Raw genomic sequence first — 19,793 nt, 5'->3', positions numbered from 1 at the left:
TAGCTACTCATTCAGGGCCTCTCTCAAATCAGGAGGAGGGGGTGCTTCAGGCTCACATCCTAAATCCCAGGCACAGCTTGTCAGAGGCAATACGCAGATAGCTCTATCACAGTAGCTCCTGTAGCAGATTTACCAGGATTGTGTTTAAGATGACATTAGCTCCATCCACTCTCCTGTGAGGCAGGCTTTTCCCTGTGTGGCTGCTGAGCTCTCCACGCCTGCACGGCCGTGTGGGATCGCTGGTCAGCAGCGCCCTCTTCCCTCCCCTGTGCGTAGGCCGGCGGTGCTGGACAAGAAAGGAGACCTGGCTGCACTCAACGAGGTGGGCTACCAGCTCCGCATCTGACACGGCCGTGCCACGGGCTCCAGAGGGCTTCCCGCTGCTGCCGCTGCACTTTACCTGCACCCCCTTGGAAGGAAAAAGGAATGGGACTGGTTTTTAATTTATGTACTCTATAAATAAAAGTTTGACCTAGAAAATAGGGGGTAATTGTTTTTGGTGGCGGTATTTATTTCAATTTATAGAAAAGGCATCAGTGAAGAGAACCTAAAATTAGATTTGCCAGGATATGAGATTTTTTTTCTCTCCCATCATGTAGCAGGTGACTTCAGTGGTGTGAGTTTCTTCAAATATAATTTCCCTGTACAAGTGTTATTTGAACTTGGCCTTGTGCTGGGTGGTTGCATTGGAGTAACTAACAAATCATATTCTTAGTATTAAGATGTGCTGGGGTGCAGTGCAATTAAAAAAATCATATTCACTATTAATCTTTAATTCAGCAATAAAAGCAAGCAGTGAAGAAGTGGTGTAAGTTTTTAAAGTATCAGTATTACCTCACTAGACTTAATAGATATGCAAAACTGTCAGTATTATTGTTTTCTAACCAATTTGTACTGTTTCCCAGCATTACTGGGAGTATTAAAACAGCACTGGATGTTTTACTGCCACCTCTGTTATTATTTTCTGCGTGTTGCCGAAAGATGTTAAGTAATAGTAATATGCAACTGTATTCTTAACACTGACGTCTTGTTAGGCAAGATACAAGGGTTGAGGTTTTTTAAATGATGATAATTGATGAATAATGAATTTTTAAACTTTCATAATTTTTTTTATACTTTTGTCACAAGCTTTTAGTCTTTCTGAACTACACCGCTGAAGCACAAAACATAAAGATTACTGTTTCGTAGAGACAAGTCAGCTTTTTTCTCATATATGTAGTACCTGGAATAATGGAAAAACTGTGGGAATCGCTAACCTGAGTCTATGTGCTTTTCTCTCCACATTTATGTGCAAATTTCAACCTTGTCTTTGAAAGGCTGAGCAGTCTCTGATGGTGATGCCTTGACACCTTGTATTAAATCAGGCATGGCAGGCTGAAATCAAACCTCCTGCCATGCTGTGCAGGGAGTTTTCCTGCACATGTTGTAGTAACAACTGCTTAGTCAGACTTGAATAAGGAAGTATGGCTGAAATAGCTGAAAATCAAGCTTGTCTGCTTCCTCCCTGCTCAGTTGTTTTGTTGTAAGACTTGGCTAAGGACCTGTGATGGACAGCAGTGTTCTCAAGTGATGCGGTAAGACTCGCTGGGGTCCACCATTCGACTTAGTGAAGTTCTCTGGAAGCATTTGAGTGCTGCATTCCTGGAAATGTTTCATTAGGTGCCTAAATATAAACTGGATTATTGTACATGTCCAGCCTCTACCCTTTGTGCTGTGCTCATAGATGCTGCCATGGGCCTGGTGTACCTCCCCTTCTGAGCACTTAACTTTTTTGGGATCTCGATGAAGATGGATGCTGTTACGGACTGACGGTAATGCTTATTCAAATGGAAGCTCCTAGGACACTTCCATCAGCCAGAAAATGAATGAATATAGAAGGAAAGAATTGCTTGTTCACAGACCTCATTGCTCAAAAAACTGAATTTCACCTGCCTAGGACAGGAAGAGAAAGCCAAGACCCAGCAACCTTCTACAGCCAATGAAAGGCTTTCTACTGATTAAGAGTTCAAAAGCTCTAGAAAGAGAACTTTTCAAAAGTGTGACACCTCTTTATCCAAGTTTACCATATCAATATCAGGAAGGCCTTTCCCATCCCTTTTTCTCTAAACTTTTCCACTCCTGTGTTCACAGTAAGGATTTTTTTGGTTAAGGAGTGAAGCTGAAGAGAGGGAAATACTCTTTTGGTAGAAATTCTTGTGTAATTTGACAGCAGCTGCAGAGTTTTGGTTTCAAACTTTGTGCTGCCCAGTGTCTTGTGACCTAAATAATTTTTAATGACTTCTCATGGATAAAACGGTGTGGAAAAACTTTTGATCAGCTGTATCCTATAGCACAATGTTATCTGATATGTTGCAACTTTTTTCTATGAAACCATGGTTTACTTCAGCTCAAATAATTGTTGTATATAGTTTCTACCCTTGTCCAGCACACTTTATTTTCTCCTAACTGATACTGAAGCTTTTTAATGCTGTAGAGGTGTGTTGACAAATTGCTTTTGGTCCTTGTTTAAAGTTCTGCTGAAGTATTCTCTTGAAACTTGCTTATGATGGCATTTGTCTTAAGTGTGGTTCAAGTGACAGCAAAGTGGTCAAATAGTATAGAAAAACATGCATGACTTTTTGGGCTTTTTCTCATCACTTGTATATGCACAGCATGAAACTTCAATAAAAGTATCATGGTAGTCTTTTTTTTATGCCTTATGGTGTTTTTTTGGTTTTGCTCTTAACAAAGGTTGCTACAACTGAACAATGTTTTTAGCTGTAATGTGGATGTACCCAGAAATTTGTTGCCTCTATCTAAGTATGCTGGCGTCTATGAGGTTACTCAAATGCTTGAAAGCAGACAGCATCCAGAATCAAACAGGTTCTCATCCTCAGCATCAACCTGACTGTTAACAGGCAGAAGAAAGATCTTCAGTTACAACTACCTATGACTATGACAAAAGTAGCCCCTTCCAAATTCTCAGCAATGTAAGCTGAATGGTTTGGCAGGTGCTCATATTTTGTAATGGACTGAGGAGCTTCTTTAATTGCAGTTGTCTGCAGTCAGGGAAAGGCAACACAGATGAAAATTCCACAAGTGCCTCTGTGAGACAAATTTGTCTAAATGGGTGCAGGTTTTCCAGCACTACACTGAAAGACAATTCTTACTTCAAAGTTGGTTCTACATTACTCATCTACGTGTAGTTTGACCAAGTTACAAGATTTGTTTCCAGCCCCTCTACATTTCCTATTTAGGCAGTCTGGTGTTTTTTTAATTACTTTGTAAATTGTATTTTATAGAAAATGTTTATGAGTGCATCATGAGAGTAAATATAAAACCATGATAATTTAATAACGTCAGGATCTGTCATTTCAAGATACAACCAGGCCTTTTTAATGACTAAATGGAAAAAAAACCCCACCCTGTCACCAGTTCTTCAATATGTATGAAACCTTAAGATGTCAAGGGCTAATTTTTTTGCTCCTGTATAGATCAGTTAAGTTTCCTGTGATGTGGTGTACTCATTAAGCTTAGCTTTATTTCAGATATTTAAAAAAAATTTCAGTGAATGCTACCTATATTTAAGCCCTTAAAATTTTAAGCAGCAAATTCTTAAAGCATCAGTATTTGCCTTTCTTCCTTTGAAAGTTCAATCTTGCAGCCTCTGCACTGACAACACTGAGTAAATTCCTTTACAGAAGTGTTAAGATGGAAGTGACCACAAAGCACCTTTGTAGTAAAACATTATTTTGAACTCATTTTAAAATGCTGCGGGAACACAGACACATTCCCCTTTGCTTGAAGAAACACACAGTTCTCAGAATAGTCCTTTTTACTGTGATTTACAATAAAAATCATTTACAACATATTCATGAAAAATAATGCCATTTGGAGTCTGGCACAGATGTTTTCCTTTATCAAAGAGGAAGCTAATGTAAAATCCTTTTTCTCCCTAAAAGACTTGGTAAAGTAAATTAAGCATTTTTTTTAAAAAAAAAAGGAAGTCCCTTTAGAAAGTCTACTTTACACAACACTAATAAATCAGCATGCAGGCAAACTTATTTAAACTGGACCAGCAGTGCTTGAATTTTAAAAAAATAATAATAATCATCCCATGAGAGAGAAGGTAAAGGGAACTTTACCTACACCACAAGTCCTTTGGATATTACCGTTCAATAAGCCTGAACTCTGCTAGCAGTGGCAGGTGGTCAGAAGAGTTATTTTCATTGGGAAGACCATTAACAGTCCAAAGATCTTTCTCTGTTACAAGTGCCAGCCTGCCAAGAAGTTTCAGACCTCCACAAAAAGAATCCTCTGCTCCTGTTAGAAAAAACAAACCAAAAGGCAATGTTTATCAGTGTGGGCTAAGTATCACATGTTCATACAGATGTAGAAGGAGGAAAGCAGTATAGCAGCAACAGTTGGTACTGTTCCATGCAAAATCACCAATATGACAGTTCAGAAATTCTTTTATGATTCTCAAAATAGAGTTTCAGCAGTAGAGCTCAATGTATTCCTGAGGACACTATTTTGTGGAGAGGTAAAAATAGAAATAAAAAGGAAAATGCATTTATTTGTTCATTGTAACTCCCCTGAAAAAGCCTCATATAATCCAATCCATTACTTTAGAAAACAGCATTGCTAAACAGAGCTGACACTTGCAAAGGTAAGTATCTTTTTAGAGTTACTAGTTCACCTAACATTTTATTTCTGTATCCTAAGGCACACAGTTCCCCAGCAGGCAAATCATACAGACACTTTTGCTCATAAGGATGAAGGTATTCTAGCTTTCTATTCTCTTTCATCAAAAGAAAGGGATCTCCATTATCTCCTGCTACCTATAACTAAGGAACTAATAATTATATTCCTATAACCTAAGGAACCCACTCCCACCTCCTTCCCCAGATGGAACACCACACTGCTCATGCAAGAGTGAACACGACTCAAGCCTTGCAATTACTGCACACTTACATAGAATGGTTTGGCTTGGAAGGGATCTTACAGACCATCATGTTCCAACCCATGGGCAAGGGACACTTTCCACCTGAGCAGGTTGCTCAGAGCTCCATCCAGCCTGACCTTAGACACTTCCAGGGATGGGGCAGCATTGGTCCCAATACCCTGAGGAATGAGGAACTGATCCCTGAGGAATGCCACTTGTCTCCACCTGGATATTGAGGCATTGATGGCAGCTGTTTGTTTCCAGTCAATTTGTGGAGTGGTGCAGCCACCAAATCCATCTCTCCAGCTGCTGGGCAGGACCATGTCAGATGCCTTGCACAAGCCCAGGGAGATTGTTCAGTTGTTCTATGTTTTCCACAATTACTGTAACCCTGCCACTCAAGGCCTTTGGATTTGCCCATCATCAAAGAGCAATCAGCTTCAGCTCAGGTGGAGAAATTTCACTGAAATCCTTCCATGATGTGTAAAATTTAGATTTCCTGAGCTATGTATTCAAGTCAGACAACTACTCAGCAACCCTACCTATTGCTTTCAGAGTGCAGAGGTGATCCTGGGCGAGTTGAGTGCTTTCAGGACCAGTACAAACTGCAGCTGTAACTTTTGACAGAAATACTTTCTGTGTGAAAGTTCTCAGCAAATTCAGAGCTTCCTGGCTGACTCTGGTACTGGCTTCCCAAGAGATACTTTAAAGAACTATCCAGCAACTGCTGAACTCCTCAGAGAGTTCAACAGCTTCATCCTTTGCTATCTGCCAGCTTTCCAGCCCTTCAACAACCCAGCAGCTGTTTGCTGCTTTAAAGAAAAGCTTTTTTACTTCAAAGATCTCTTGGCAGCTCTAGAGCACATGTCCACCAGGTCTTGAGACAAATTTATCATTTATCAGCACCTGCATATCTACAAAGGAGCAGTTTGTTGCCACAGAGAGCTTGTCTGCATGCAGCGGTTAATGTCACTCAGAACACTCAGCAAAACTGTGCCCTGCAGGACTCAGGTAGATACTGAACCCTGGTTACAGGAAATCCTGGCAGGTGGATTTTTTATACCAAATATTTGGATAAACATGACAGAATAAAGCATGAATATTTTAAAATAAAACCCTTTAAATGGAAAAAACCAATCCGTGAGCCTAGACCACATTTAAAATTCTTGTACAGACTTTGGCAGCTTTAAATACAGATGCCCAGGTCATTAGAAAACTGAAAATCCAAACCATGGCTTAATTTCTAAGAGCTTGCGAATAAAAACTGTACTAGTGTAAAGTAGCTGTAAAATTCAAGTTTGGTTCCATTCTGTGCTCTGATGTGAGAACAATCTATTTGAAAAACAAGTGCAAAAAGAAAAAAGTGCTGTATCTCTGCTGGAGCAATGATGGTGCTAATGATGCAAAAAAATATAATGATGGTGCAAAAAATATATAAACAGGTGAATTAGGATTAAATTCTGTGCAGAGATGCATTCTGCAATCATACAGCACTCTATTAAATTACATGGCACTCAGAAGTAATTTAAATACTTCCCATATTGTGGTTTTTCAGTCAAAGCTTTTGTATTTGCCATTTTACATGAAGGTAGCATTTACTGTGCACGTTATGACAAATGAGACTTCTATGAATGGACTCAATGAATTTTAACAATCTATTCTCGAGTTACAAGAGATGAAGGTGGTGTTTTCATTCCACATACTGAAAACAATGTTAATTTATAAAAATCAGTGGCACTGTACTCTACGGCAATGAAATCCAGGTTTCTTTGCTCCAATGCAGAGACATTTATGTGCTAGCACTGCACTGATGTTTGTTGATGGCATGAAACACAGAACTCAGGGGAGCATGGAAAGCAAACTGCTCAGAAGCACCCACGGAACGAGTCCCAGAGCAGTAAAGCATGGAGAAACACTGTGATACCCATCACGAAATTCCCACAGAGGTACCGCGACTTTCTTGCACCATCTGGTGACTTTTAGCTGCAACTGCAAACCGGAGAGTGACAGCTGGGCCTGTGCCAGTGACCGTGCTCACAGCAAAGGCCAAGAGTCTGTTACTGGGCAGAAATTACTGCAAGACAAGCTGAGAAGTAAATTGCCAGGAAACGGTTCGTTTATCAGTTTTAATGCACATCACAAATTGCTGTTCATTGTGTTGATCAGATGATTGGGAACACTGCCTTGCTGTAGGTCTGGCCTGCATTACTGACAGCAGTACTTCTCAGGTGCCACTTCCACTGCTGCTTTCCTGTACCTCCAGCTTGTCCCCATGCTGAGACAGGAACCACAGAAATGTTCACTCAGATGAAAAGGGTGGCCCTGTGTGGCACTACAAGTCCAGCTGTGTTGAGCTTACCATGTTTCTCAGGTAACAGCTGATATTCAAAGCACTACCACAAACCTCTGAGGAACTTCACTTGGATGAAATCATCACTACACTTCTCTTACAACAGCAAACAAATATTCTTGTTGAGCATTTATGAAAATTAAAAGTCAGTTTCTTTACCTGGCTGGTCAGCAGTATCATTATTTGCTGCAGAATAGAAAATATAATCCACGGTGACAGCACTTCGGGAATGACAAGTTGTCACTTCTGGAATCCCAGTTTCAGGGAAGTAATGAGAATACACTGAAGACAATTTAAAGTGGTGCCGCAATTTTGAAGATGACCTAAAGAGACATCAAAGAAAAGAATTTTATTTTCTTCCATTACCGAGAAGGAATAAGCAATGAAGAAATATCAAATAGTTCCTGGTTACAAACAAAATTAATTATCTGGACATGCAAACTAGTGTTTCTCTCCTGCAAGCCATCCTGTAGTCTTTTGTTGTGAGAGGCCTAAAACTCTGAAGGCAAAATGCAGGCAGCATTTTCAAATAAAATGCTGATCAGAACTGGTTTAGCTGACACTTTACTTAATAGATAGCTTTGAACTCCATATACATTCTGTAAGCATTCACATGTCCTCACTCAGCAATCTCCCCCTGACACACAGGCAGAAATGAAAGCAGCTTATATGAAAGCAACAAAAACACAAACTCATCTAACCAGACCCTTCAGCATAAAGAGAAATTCAGATTTTTAGAGCTTTTATCCTCCCCCAAGCAAGAGGCATCAAGTTCCAAGTTAGGCTATGCTTGTATCTTTCTTCCACTCAGGCTCCCATTTTGTGTCTCCCCATCATTTGTCTGTTCCTCTTCAGTTCAGCCCATCTTGTCTCACCTGTCTTTTCAATCTTGAAAGCAATATGCAAAACTGCACCTTTCAGCAAAAGAACTCCTGTCTCTCAGGAGTTTTGCTTCCATCATCTCTACAAATCATCCATCCCTCAGCTGTACCTGCCTCATCCTGGATTTTGAACCTAGGCTGCAATGTGTTCTGATTGAAATACAAGCAATTAAACAAAAAAATCAGCACATTACCTTGCCTGATTCAGAGCAGAGACAAACATGCCAGTTGGTACAACACAGGCAAGTAGTAATTTCTGGTTTTGTTACCTGACATCCCTTTTAAGATGAGGGGGAAAAGCCCTGCAAGAAGCATTCAGCATGCTATGGATTTAAACCATAGCATAGGGCTTCCTATTTGTTATCTACTTCTTCTCTCAGAAATGCCACGAGACCTTTTTCATCACCAAGAATCATCAAGAGTTCTACTATGACTATCTGCAGTGATGCCAAGATGTCATTTCTGGTAAGAAATACCTGACTTGGAGCTTACCATCCCATACATACATTTAGGGCAATTGTCTTCTTCTATGCCTAACTTTATACGCCTTTACCAGTTTGGTAAATGCAAATATATTCTTGCTTTCAAAAAGCAGTTGCATTTTCCTCCTCAGCATTCCAGCCATGGTTTCCTCCTTCTGAGTGAAAGTTGCATTACCAAATCCATAATACTCCACATTTCTCAGACTCAAAGAACTTAAACACTCCCACAGAACTCATGACAAGGAACATTTTATGACCTTTCCAGTTCCTTTCCCTTCTTCATCCCAGTTTCACATTGAATTATAGGATTTTATAGATCCATAAACCAGTGTATCAAAACAATAAAAAGAGAGAGAAGTGCCAGTAGTTCAGCAGCTGTATTTTTTTCCTCTCCCTCTTTTAAAAACATGGCTTCTGTAACTGGACTCAAGATCACATGTTTCTTGTAATGTCCCTACAAAGGATGATGTTCTGTTTATGTCAAGAAGTGACAAAAAATGCCAGAGGCATTCTTATAATGAGCAGACAGAAAGTCCTATCTAGACAGCACTGACACCTCAGCCCTGCATTCTGAAAAAATATCTGCAAATTCCTGAAGAACACACATTCTATTCTGCTGTCTGATCAGCCTTTTCATGTTTAAATGAACAATGATGCTTTTGCCAAAAGGGCAGACAGGGTTGGGTGATCATCAGGTACCCACAGCTGGAATCAGATATAAGTTTGGTCTAAAACCAAAACCAACCCCCAGGTAACCAGCCAAGGGCTTGCATATTTTTCCCCAATACATACTTTTCAGGTGCTATTACAATCTCCTCAGTGTTGTCTGGTTTTGCCGTTTCCAATTTTTCTCCTGCAAAATAAAAAAGAATTCAATTTATATTTAAAATAGGATATAAGTAAGACCAATGCTGAAGAGCTACAGAAAAGCTACAGTAAAAAAAAAAGTATCCTTAAGTACAGTTATTTTTTTACAGCAGGCAAGGTACAATTCACCTAGCAGAATTTAATTCTTCTGTTCCATTAGTAAAATCCCCTTTAAAGACTCTTTTATATTATGTCCCATTCATTTAAAATTGTTTTTTCTGTCAAAGGAAAAAATAGTGGATGAAAGATGTAGCCATACTCAGCAAGGAATCACTTGCTCTTCCCAACTGTTCCATGAAGTGCCAACACTATAATTCATAAACACTGAGGCACAATGCAGGTCCACACTATGTCCATGTGCTGCATCCCTTCACCTTCCTCTCCCATTCACAGCACAGCTGGCTTTCAGGATGCAGACACGGGACTTTAAACATTACACACCAATTCCTGAAGGGAAATTTCTAACTATTATCTTATAAAGATTCAAATTTGCAAAGTTTATGTGAATAAATCACTTTACACTCTAATGAGCCCGACAAGAAAGTTTTGTAAACTCAGGACTTACTGTTTTTCCCCCACTAAAACAGAACATATGGTTTTCAGTACTAGTTGAATGATGCTTTCAAAGGCTCACAAAAATTCATTTATTCAAAAACTGACCTGCATTTTCTTCCTTTTGCTGCTGTTTTATTTCATATACACAGTTTTGTGAAATACCCAATTTTTTGGGCCAAATTGGAATAGATAAGATTCTTTGTCCCCTTGGAAACTGTTCTTGTCCAGAGACCTGAGAAAGACAACAAGCTTTTTTCAGAAAAAAATCTGATTTAATAAACAACAACAACAAAAAAGAAAACCCACCAAACAAACCTGAAATAAGTGAACATTTTTTTGGTAAAGTTTAAAGAAAAAGGCCCAGCCCCTTGGAATAATTATAATGATTCAAATCCCTGTAAAAATAACACCCTTTATGTACATCCACTCTGTTTATCTATAGCAAGTTCTTTACAGGTACCCAATTTTTCCAGATGGTTCTTGTGACACTGAGACACTTCCAAGGACAGCACTGGCTCAGCACAGAGAGCTACCCAGATCAGCTGCAGGATGCTGATCCTTCTGGGAGCAGGTCAAGTGAAAGGGGGGCTTGAATCAAGTCCCACTATCAAACAACACCCAACAGGGCTATTTTTTTGGTCATGTTTCCTCATTTTATGTAGTTCAGTCACTCCTATTATATAGAATGTGACACATCCAACAGCTGCATACAAGAGCTCACAACAAGACATCTTTTATCATGGAACAGTTGAGATTCAGCATCTAATTGCAGCTTTGCTTTTACAATTACTGCAGTCACCAAGTTTATCTACAGTAAGAGTTATCTTCCCACAGAGCACACAGTAGGTTTTTTATTAAGTGGCTATTTTATCCTACTTAAAGACTGGGACACTTAAACACAGTGATAAAATCATCCAAACACAGTGATACAATTGTTCTGTGGATTCACTAAATTTCAGGAATGATTGTTGGTGAGTTTTTCCTTTCAGAATGGTGGGAGAGGACACAATATTCCCTAAGGCACAGCTAATATATCCAAGCTTATTTAACTGCAATAACTTTTGCTTTGCACGCTTCTGACAAGGCACTAAGAGAGGCACTGCAATGGAAACAATCACAGCACCACCCAAATACTTCTCTTTAATCAGCATTAACCATTTTTTTGGTGAGAAGTGAGAAGCACAGCCTACCTTCCCTATAGCAAGTCCTTCATAATTTAACTTTCCTTCCTTTATAAATCTGTACAATGGAGAGCCAGGAACAGAATTGAAGTCCCCACAGATGATAATTGGGCAGAAAGAGCCATCCTTCTGAGGGGCAACACTGGCAATCTCTGCCAGGAGCATTGCAAGCTGGGTCAGTTTGATGTCTCCTCTCCTTGGGTTGTACAGTAGGTGTGTATTGGCAATACAGATGGCAGCATTGGCTTTACACTGAAATCTGGGCTGCAGCAGCAACACCAGTCCAACGTTGTCCCTGTCCAAGAGTGGGATATCACGGCGAAAAAATTCCACTGGGTTTGAGGAAATCAGGCTAAATTTGGAAGTTTTGAAGCAAATGGCACAGCCATCAGGTTTTCTGCCTGTCCTCATTTTATACTCACAGTGATATCCTGCAAGAAAGGCAATTAAGAACATAAAATACTATTGTATAAATAGAGATTGTAAAACAAACAAACAAACAAATCAGAAAGACCTCACGCTGCTTTCTCACATCACAGTCAACCCCCAGTCTGAAGTACCAAAGCTTGTGTGAAGTTCACATAGACTTGTGCTCTTTTCTTTCTGCCCTAATCTGAGCTGAGGCAAGGCAGGACAGGAAACATGGTCCAATACCTTATGCAATGTGCAAACATCTACATACTCTAAGATACCAGTCATGTTCTTATCTCCTCATCTGGAAAAAAACCCAAACCAAAACAACACAGAAACCCCCACAAGGCACATAAAAGTGGCCTTGTGCATTGAAGTTTTTTCTGGATGCTACAAGAATGGCTTAGGAGTAATACCAGTGAAGCATTACCAATCAAAAGCCTTAATCATGCTAAGTCATTAGTCAATGTCTAAAATTATTCATGGAACAAAGGTCTCAAATGTATTTACATAATTATGCAATTATCCAGTGAGCAGCAAGTGGCAAGCTTTCACCAAGGAAACAGAGACACTTAACAAATGACAGCACTGGAGTTCAAACAAGTCCATCTAGAAATAGTGATTTGCCAATTTCTTCATTTTATGCAGAGGTGATTTAAACAAGATCTGATCTATTTAAGGGAAAAAAATAGATCTTGAAACAGTATCTAGTTTTTGCCGTTTTTAAATGTTCTCTGCCCTGCCCAGACCATATGAATTCATGAAGTACAGCCTTAGTGAAGTAGGGTGAGCTGACCTGAGCTCACACCAGTGCTGGACAGGGGATTCCCATTCCCCTCTCACAGATTCAGGCCATGTTGCTCCAGCCACTTGTTGTGGCACTTAGTGCTAACTCAGTAAGCTAACAGAAAACTAACCCAGAAAAATAAAATTAATCTGGATAGTATTCTGCTGGACTGCTGGATTTCACCAGTGAGTGCCAAAACTATGACAGGATAAGGGGCAGGACATGCATCTGGGAGCTAGGGATGGGGAAAGGAAGAGCTAAAGCAAGCTCCAGATCCTCCTGTACACTAGTTACAAGCTCTCTTGCCCCCAACAAGCCTGGCCTCACAGTGTTGTTTCACATTTCAAGGGGATTTCAATCAGTACTGCCATTACCCTCTTCTTTGCAAACACTCAATTCTGGGAGCTAAACTACCTCAACTAACCAAAAAAGAAAAAAGTATCAGTCTAGTGCTGCTCCTTTACCATGTCCTCCTGGCATCAGACAAGAACCAGTGCCAGGATGGAAGTGGGGCCCTGGGACTGGAAGGTGGTGCAGGGCATAAAAGATTCAAATCAGTTTAAACCACCATGGAATCAACCCTTAGCAACACATTCTTTCCATAAAATTACAGGAGAGATAGTGACAGGACAATATATTCAGACTGACTGGCAGCATTTGTATAAAAACCTCATGAATATCTGGAAGGTTTCAAGGCAGAAAAAACATGCCCTTGAAGAGCTACCCAACAAGAATACTGGTAAAAAGGATTAAGGGGGTTTCAAGAGAGCACTTGATGAATTTGTAAAAGAGGATACACAACATTGTTGCATGTCATAGCAAAAGACTTGATTCTATAATAGTACTAGTTTCCTCAAAAAGCCCTGAGTTCTTAAAGGGTAACAAGTTATCCCTGCAGGGGAGAAGACAATGTATTGGTCCTAAGAGTTTCATCATACCCAGGGATTCCAAACTTGACTTGATCTCTGTTCTGTAGTGGTCTTCTTGGACTTCCTGTAAGCAGAGCACCTAAGGCAAAGGTTTACAATTAAAATGTATTAGTAAGTACATCAAAATGTTACTACAGCATATCTCTGTTGGCCAGTCCGTACAGGTATTAAAAAAAGCAAACTCAGAAGGTTTTTGACTCCATAATCCCACAAAAGAATTCACTCTTCATAGAAAATGCTCCCTAAGATTATGAAGAAGGCCCCAACTCCTCCTTTTTCAGACAGACATTTTCAGAGGTGAGATTCAATTGAATCACAATAGTAACTTGTTCCAACATTCTCAGCAGCTCAGGGGAAGGCTCAGGGAGAAGGGATGAAGAGGCAAATGGCACACGACAGGGTGGAAAACAGGCTTCCATATTATAAGAACCTGAACCAAAGCTGAAACTCAAAATATTCATTTAAGAGAGCTCACAGAATCACCAAGTATTTTGAGTTGGAATGGACCCACAAGGATCATGGAGTCCAACTCCAGCTGTGAGCTTCTCTGAGCCTTCCCCCAGCACTCTGCAGGAACACAGATCTACAGCCACCACTGGGATAAAGCTCCCAAAGGGGAATAAGTTACCCCTGCTTGCTGAACTGCAGCAACACATCCCACCTGCCCAGCTGTCATCAGCTCATTCAAGCTCTCAAGGGAGAGTCAAATCTCAAGCAACATTCTGAAATCTCTGCTTCACCTAAGGTTACAGTTCCAACCAATGAAAGTTTAAAATCTATGTCCTTTAGCAAGAAATTTCTCTGTGGAAAGGACACCTGCATCTACCAGGGTCTGAGAGCAGCTGCTCCTCTCAGAAGCTATCCAAGGTATCTCATTGTAAAGATAAATGCATAGAGGATGTATAAATTTATTAGGAAGAAAGGAAGAGTTTGAAGGAACTTTAATTTCCAGATTCCTGGCTACATACTAACATAACTAATATAAATGGTACAAGGCTGTTTTTCTGTGGCTTCCCTAATACAACTATTTTTTTCAGTACTGTTTTTTGACACAAACAGGATGCATTCTATCACTGAACTTTTTTTGGTCTGAACAATGACTGAAGCAACATCTTACTGACTTGACTTCCTGATTAAGACTTACAATAATTTATGTAAACAATAACATACAAACAAAAACAAACAATAAACTCTACAACCAACCAAAACCACAGAGGTGTTTTTTCAGACCCCAGTACAGAGTAGCAGAATTTGCTACCTCAGTTAATCAGTTCTTAACAAATATCCACATGCTCATTTTCTACTCACATCTGCATCCAGCTCTTTGATTTCTTGTAGGATGTTGGGAAATCTGTATGTCCAGAATAGCAATCGCTGCCTGCAGTGTCTGTACAGGTGAGAGTTGTCTTCCAACAAATTCTGTGAGAGAATGTTGTAGGACATGACTGTAAAATCAAATGTTGCCTCACTTCCTGTGCTGCTTTGGTCAGATCCTTTATTTTTAGCGATTTTCATTGTTTTACTCTGCTGACAGAAATATTCCCAGTGTCTTTTGATGGTTCCTGTTAAAAGAATATCAAGCAAAAAAAAGTTATGTTATAGACCATATGACTTCTTACTGCTCTTGGAAATCATTCTACTGACAACCATTTGTCTTTCAAATCTCTTAAATAATTCTAAAAGCTTATTCAATTAGCAGTGATTCAGACCCTCTGTTTAAGATAGATAAGCATCAGTAAAAAAAAAAAAATCAAACAAACCAAAACAAACAGCACAAAACCATTATATACCCTGAATTTCAACTGCTTTGAAACTGGGGAACTGGCCTGTTCTAAGGAGATTGTTGCAATCAGACTACACCCCCTGCTCCTGTAGAAGGGCTTGCATAACTGGTGAGCCAAATCCAGTCTGTTGGGAGTCTCCCACTGCCTTGTGCCACTTCCTCATCAGCAGAGATGGTGTATGCCAGTGTGGATACACTCCTTAGGGCAGCATATGGGCACATTGTTGATCTCTCTATGCATGACTAACAAAGGGTTAGGAATCCAGCAATCACCTCTACCGTGTGTACAGTCTGTAAAACTCAGCCATGAGCTGCAACAGGGTCTACTACAGGAGTCCCAAAACAAATAAAGAACCCAATTTTCCTCAGTGCGTTGAGAAATCAAGAAATTATTAAGTTTCAGAATTACCAAGAACTTCTGAAAAGACATCCTTCACCTTCCTGCCATTTTTAATTTCATACTTACAATTACTAGAAAAATTCATAATAACATATCTGCCCATCATTAAGCATCCAATTACTTCTTAAGAAAAGTATTTCTCCACTTAAAAGCTCACAGAGATGCTTTTCACCCTTTATATCTAACCTCATCTGAGAGAAAGCTGAGGTCCAGTTATCTGTGCTAACAACCAGTGACAGACTGCAGCTATAGCTTCACCGTCTGTCCTATTTGGGGAGTAATTTTCATTGCTGTGCTTAGATTATTGAGGACTTTACAGTGTTTGCAATGAATACTGCAAAGCTTTAAGTTCTGTTTCTGTGGTGGGAGAGAAGCCACATTGTTCCTCAGCAGGTATCTTTAACTAGCATCACCTTCCCAAGGGTGACTGGGAAGGACCACAGTGCCAACCACACCCTCAGATAAAGCCATCTGATAAAAGGCAAGCAGGGTTAACAAAGGATTCTGTAATCAAGGCACAAAGAAAAGTCCCCTCCTTTGGCTCCTGAAGATGAATATGATGTTTCTAAGCCTTATGGGTTTTTGTGTCCAAAAATCCCTTTGGGATGCTGATAGCATCTATTACCCTTTTTAATCATAATACAATTTCCAGTTTAGTTTGCTAAGGAAGTGATTTATGCAAGAGGAAAACAATTTTGACTGTGTCCCCCTGTTTGTCTCACACTAGACAAAACTGTAAATATACACAAGACTCAGTAAAATGTTTGGATGCTATGTACAAGATTGTATCTGTAACAAGCTAACACAGACACTTTGAAGTTTCATGGAAGTTTGTTACTAAGCCCAGTACACAACTCTGCACTTCCTCCTGTATTTATCTGGATAAGCACACGTGCTGCCTGCTCTGTCAGATGTGATCTGACACAAAACTTGCTACCATGCCAGTGGCAGAATACAGCTGTAAGAACAAAATCACACAAGCACACTGGAAGCATGCACCATTAAAACTCAGAGCATTCATTCTCAGTTTTCTAGGTCACAGATAACACAACTGGTCTGGAAAGAAACCAGTTCAGGTCCAGTAGTGTTCATGAGCTCAGGCAGAGCACAAGGAATGAAGCTATACAACTGCCAGTCCAGCTCAGCCCTACAGCAAGTCAGCCAAATCTTTGCTTTCCAGAGCTTCCAAGTTACTGGTGACAGAGACACGAGAGAGTGTTGTCTGAACCAAGCTCAGGACTCCCCAGGTTGGGCAATCCCTCACACAAGTGACTGTGTTCCACTCTCAAGTGCAGTGAACCTAGTTCTGGCACTGTTTGACAGCACAAAATACAAGTTTGCTGACTAAACAGCATTACAAAACTGGAGCATTTTAAAGACATGTTTCCCTGAGAGGGGTGCCAAGAAAAACAGTAACTCAAAAGGAGCAGGCACTACTGCTCATGTCTCTAAACCTATTTGGTGTATTCAGCATTACAAATAAACACAGCAAATGAGCAAAGAGCATCTTTTACCTTTCTTGCTGCCATGTTTTTCCTCATTCTGCGCTACAGAAAGACAAGACACTTCCTTCTGATTAGACAAGTCTGTTTGCTGTTCAGGAGTTGAAGTATCATCCTGGCCACAGAGTTTTCTCTTCTTTGTCAATGGTTCTTCTCCCTCAGATTTCATACTGGGGTTGGGGAGGTGAAAGCAACAACTTTGGGTGTAGTTATCAAGATGCCAAATGGAGTTCTGAAATTGTCTCCAAGTTCCAAAAAATGGAGGGAATCTCCAGTTTGCTGAAAAATCAGCTGAAATGGGGAGTGGAAAGGAGGCCCAGGGAGGATAGTGTCCGGCCCATCTCATACAGCTGGAAACTGGGCTGTTCAAGGCCAGTATCTGGGAGCCATTCCAGTGGGTGATCCAGTCTCTGCCCAGCCTCTGCACATGGCGGGGCAGCATGGAGTATCTACCAAAAAAGCACAAGTGTCATTACTAGCACACAACTACATCTGCCTGTAGAAAGCTGTGGAGGCAAAGTCATCCTGCTCAGCCCTTACAGAAGATACTCTTTCTCTACAAGTTAATGCATACAAGATATTCAAACACTTATATACAAGGTATTTAAACATTTATCTAAATGATATGCAAAATGGGACTTTACAAAGTGATCTTGCATCCTTTACCCCCCTCAGATTTGTAAGTGACATTTAGTATCCAAACCCTATCTGTCTGAGTAACAATTTAAAATTTCTGCCTTGTTGAATTCAAGTGTCAGATCTTTCAAGCGCTCAGAGGAATGACCTTTACAAAAGGTCATTTTTGCATGCTGCATTAACTTTATCATAAGGCTATTTGTAAGGAATGAGGAGACCACTTTCCTGCAAGCTGTCAGAACTTTGTTTGGAAAGCCATTGATTTGGTACAAATCCCAGTGCCAACACAACAGGGAAATAAAGGTACTAAGTCTCGAGGTATCCCTAGCACCAGCTTAAGACTAAATCTGTATTCTTACTTCTTTTCCAGGAGAGCAAATCTCAGCTCAGCAACTAAAGCCATGAAAAAGGTGGGTTTTTTCTTTTTTTTTTTTTTCTTTAGAAGAAAGAAATCTGTCGCTCAACAAGATAACAGGAAGGTAGGCTGAGTAACAATGATGTCTCAGATTCCTCACTGTTTAAATAAGGTATATTTTGAGCCTATAAGCAAAAGATATCAAAGCTTGGTATGCTTGAAGTTGCACTGAAGGGAGAACCTCCCAGCTGCCATTCAGCCGAGCAAATAAGCCAAAATACAGAATCACTGAATCACAGAACATGCTGAATTGGAAGAGACCCACAAGGAGTCATTGAGTCCACCTCCTGGCTCTGCACAGGACACCCTGAGAGTCACACCATGTGCCTGAGAGCACTGTCCAAAGGCTCCCTGAACCCTGGCTGCCTGGTGCTGTTCCCTGGGGAACAGCTGCTCCAGTGCCCAGCCACCCTCTGGGTGAAGAACCTTTTTCTAATACCCAGCCTAAACCTGCCCTGACACAGCTTCAGGCCATTCCCTCGGGTGTAGTCACTGGCACACAGAGCACAGACCAGTACCTGCTCCTCCTCTGCCCTTCCTAAGGAAGTTGCAGAGACTTCAGCCTGGAGGTCTCCCTCAGTCTCCTCCAGGCTGGAAATGACCTCGGCCGCTTCTAACACAGATTCCCGTCAAGGCCCTTCACCATCTTCGTAGCCCACCTTTGGATACCCTCTAATCGCTAACCCACTTGTCCTCAAATAACCTTTTCCGCCACAGCGCACCAGATGTAGTCCGGCAGAGACAAAAACAAAACACCCCCCCGGACGCCACAGCATTACTGTGGAGCAAAACGAGGCATGACTCCTTTACAGAAACCCCCTGAAACACATGTTTTACAGAAAAGCACTGAGAAACTGCTCCCTCCTAACCCCGGCGCCCCCCACCCCCGGCAGCAGCACGCCCCACGCCGCGCTCTGTTTACCGCGGCCCTGCTCGGCCTAATGGCGGGCATTGACCACCAGCGGCCCCAGCCCCCGTTACCTCCCGGCGGGCCCGGGCCCCGCTGCCGGCCCCGCGCAGCCCCGGCGCCCCCCGAAGGGGTCAGCCCAGGGCAGCGCCAGCTCCGGCCGCCGCGCTCCGGCCGCCCCGCCACCGCCTCATCCTCCGTACGGGCTGCGGCCGCGCCGCGCCCTCCCGCTCGCTCCTGGGACTTGTAGTCCAAGGGCCGGGCCCGCGGCCATGTTTAGCCCGGGCAGCGACGCCGGGCCCGGCCGCCATGCCGGCCCCGGGCGGGTGACGCCCCCAGCCCGCGGTGCCCGCCGGGGGCCGCGCCCGCTCCGGAGCGCAGCTAAACCCGCGTGGAGGCCGCACGGCCGGAGGTGTGGAAGCGTTTAAATGGAGCTAACACGGGGTTCGTGCATGTGAAAATCGCCAATCACTTGTTTTTAATTTTTTTTAAAGTTTAATAGTAATAAAATGGTTATAAAAATAGAAATACAATTAGAGTAATAATAATTTGGACAATTTGAATTAGGACAATATGAGACAATAGAGACAAAGAGTCACGGACGTCCGGGTACCTTCTTCTGGGCAGCACGAGCCCGAAAAAGGACACCCGTTAACAGAGGATTAACCCTTAAGAGCGATAGCCTGTTGCATGTTCATACATCTCATACATGATGCATAAATTCCATTCAAACACAGGATTCTGTCTGGTCAGTGTCAACTTCTTCTGAATCCTAAGGCACTT

At 41.5% G+C, this 19,793-nt stretch overlaps 2 protein-coding genes across 2 annotated transcripts in view; one reads left to right on the top strand and one right to left on the bottom strand.

The window, feature by feature from the left end:
• The window catches only part of VASH2 (vasohibin 2), a 33,946-nt gene extending 31,254 nt beyond the window's left edge, over window positions 1–2,692 (top strand). Inside the window, exon 7 of the mRNA XM_066546438.1 lies at window positions 277–2,692. Coding sequence (XP_066402535.1) covers window positions 277–346 — 70 coding nt within the window. The 3' untranslated portion in view covers window positions 347–2,692. The remainder of the gene's footprint in view (window positions 1–276) is intronic.
• Window positions 2,693–3,796: 1,104 nt separating this feature from the next.
• Window positions 3,797–19,190, bottom strand: ANGEL2 (angel homolog 2). Its single transcript, XM_066546437.1, has 9 exons — window positions 19,085–19,190; window positions 17,065–17,501; window positions 14,676–14,929; window positions 13,377–13,446; window positions 11,250–11,671; window positions 10,165–10,291; window positions 9,430–9,490; window positions 7,434–7,597; window positions 3,797–4,302 (listed from the first exon to the last, which is right to left on the bottom strand). The coding sequence occupies exons 2-9, from the start codon at window positions 17,492–17,494 to the stop codon at window positions 4,148–4,150; spliced, it is 1,683 nt and encodes a 560-aa protein (XP_066402534.1). The 5' UTR covers window positions 17,495–17,501; window positions 19,085–19,190; the 3' UTR covers window positions 3,797–4,147.
• Window positions 19,191–19,793: the final 603 nt, after the last annotated feature.

The sequence above is a fragment of the Molothrus aeneus genome, chromosome 3 (assembly GCF_037042795.1).
Source record: "Molothrus aeneus isolate 106 chromosome 3, BPBGC_Maene_1.0, whole genome shotgun sequence".
Taxonomy (NCBI): Eukaryota; Metazoa; Chordata; class Aves; order Passeriformes; family Icteridae; genus Molothrus; species Molothrus aeneus.
The sequence above is the reverse complement of the archived record's forward strand: the minus strand, read 5'-3'. Positions and strand labels throughout refer to the sequence as shown.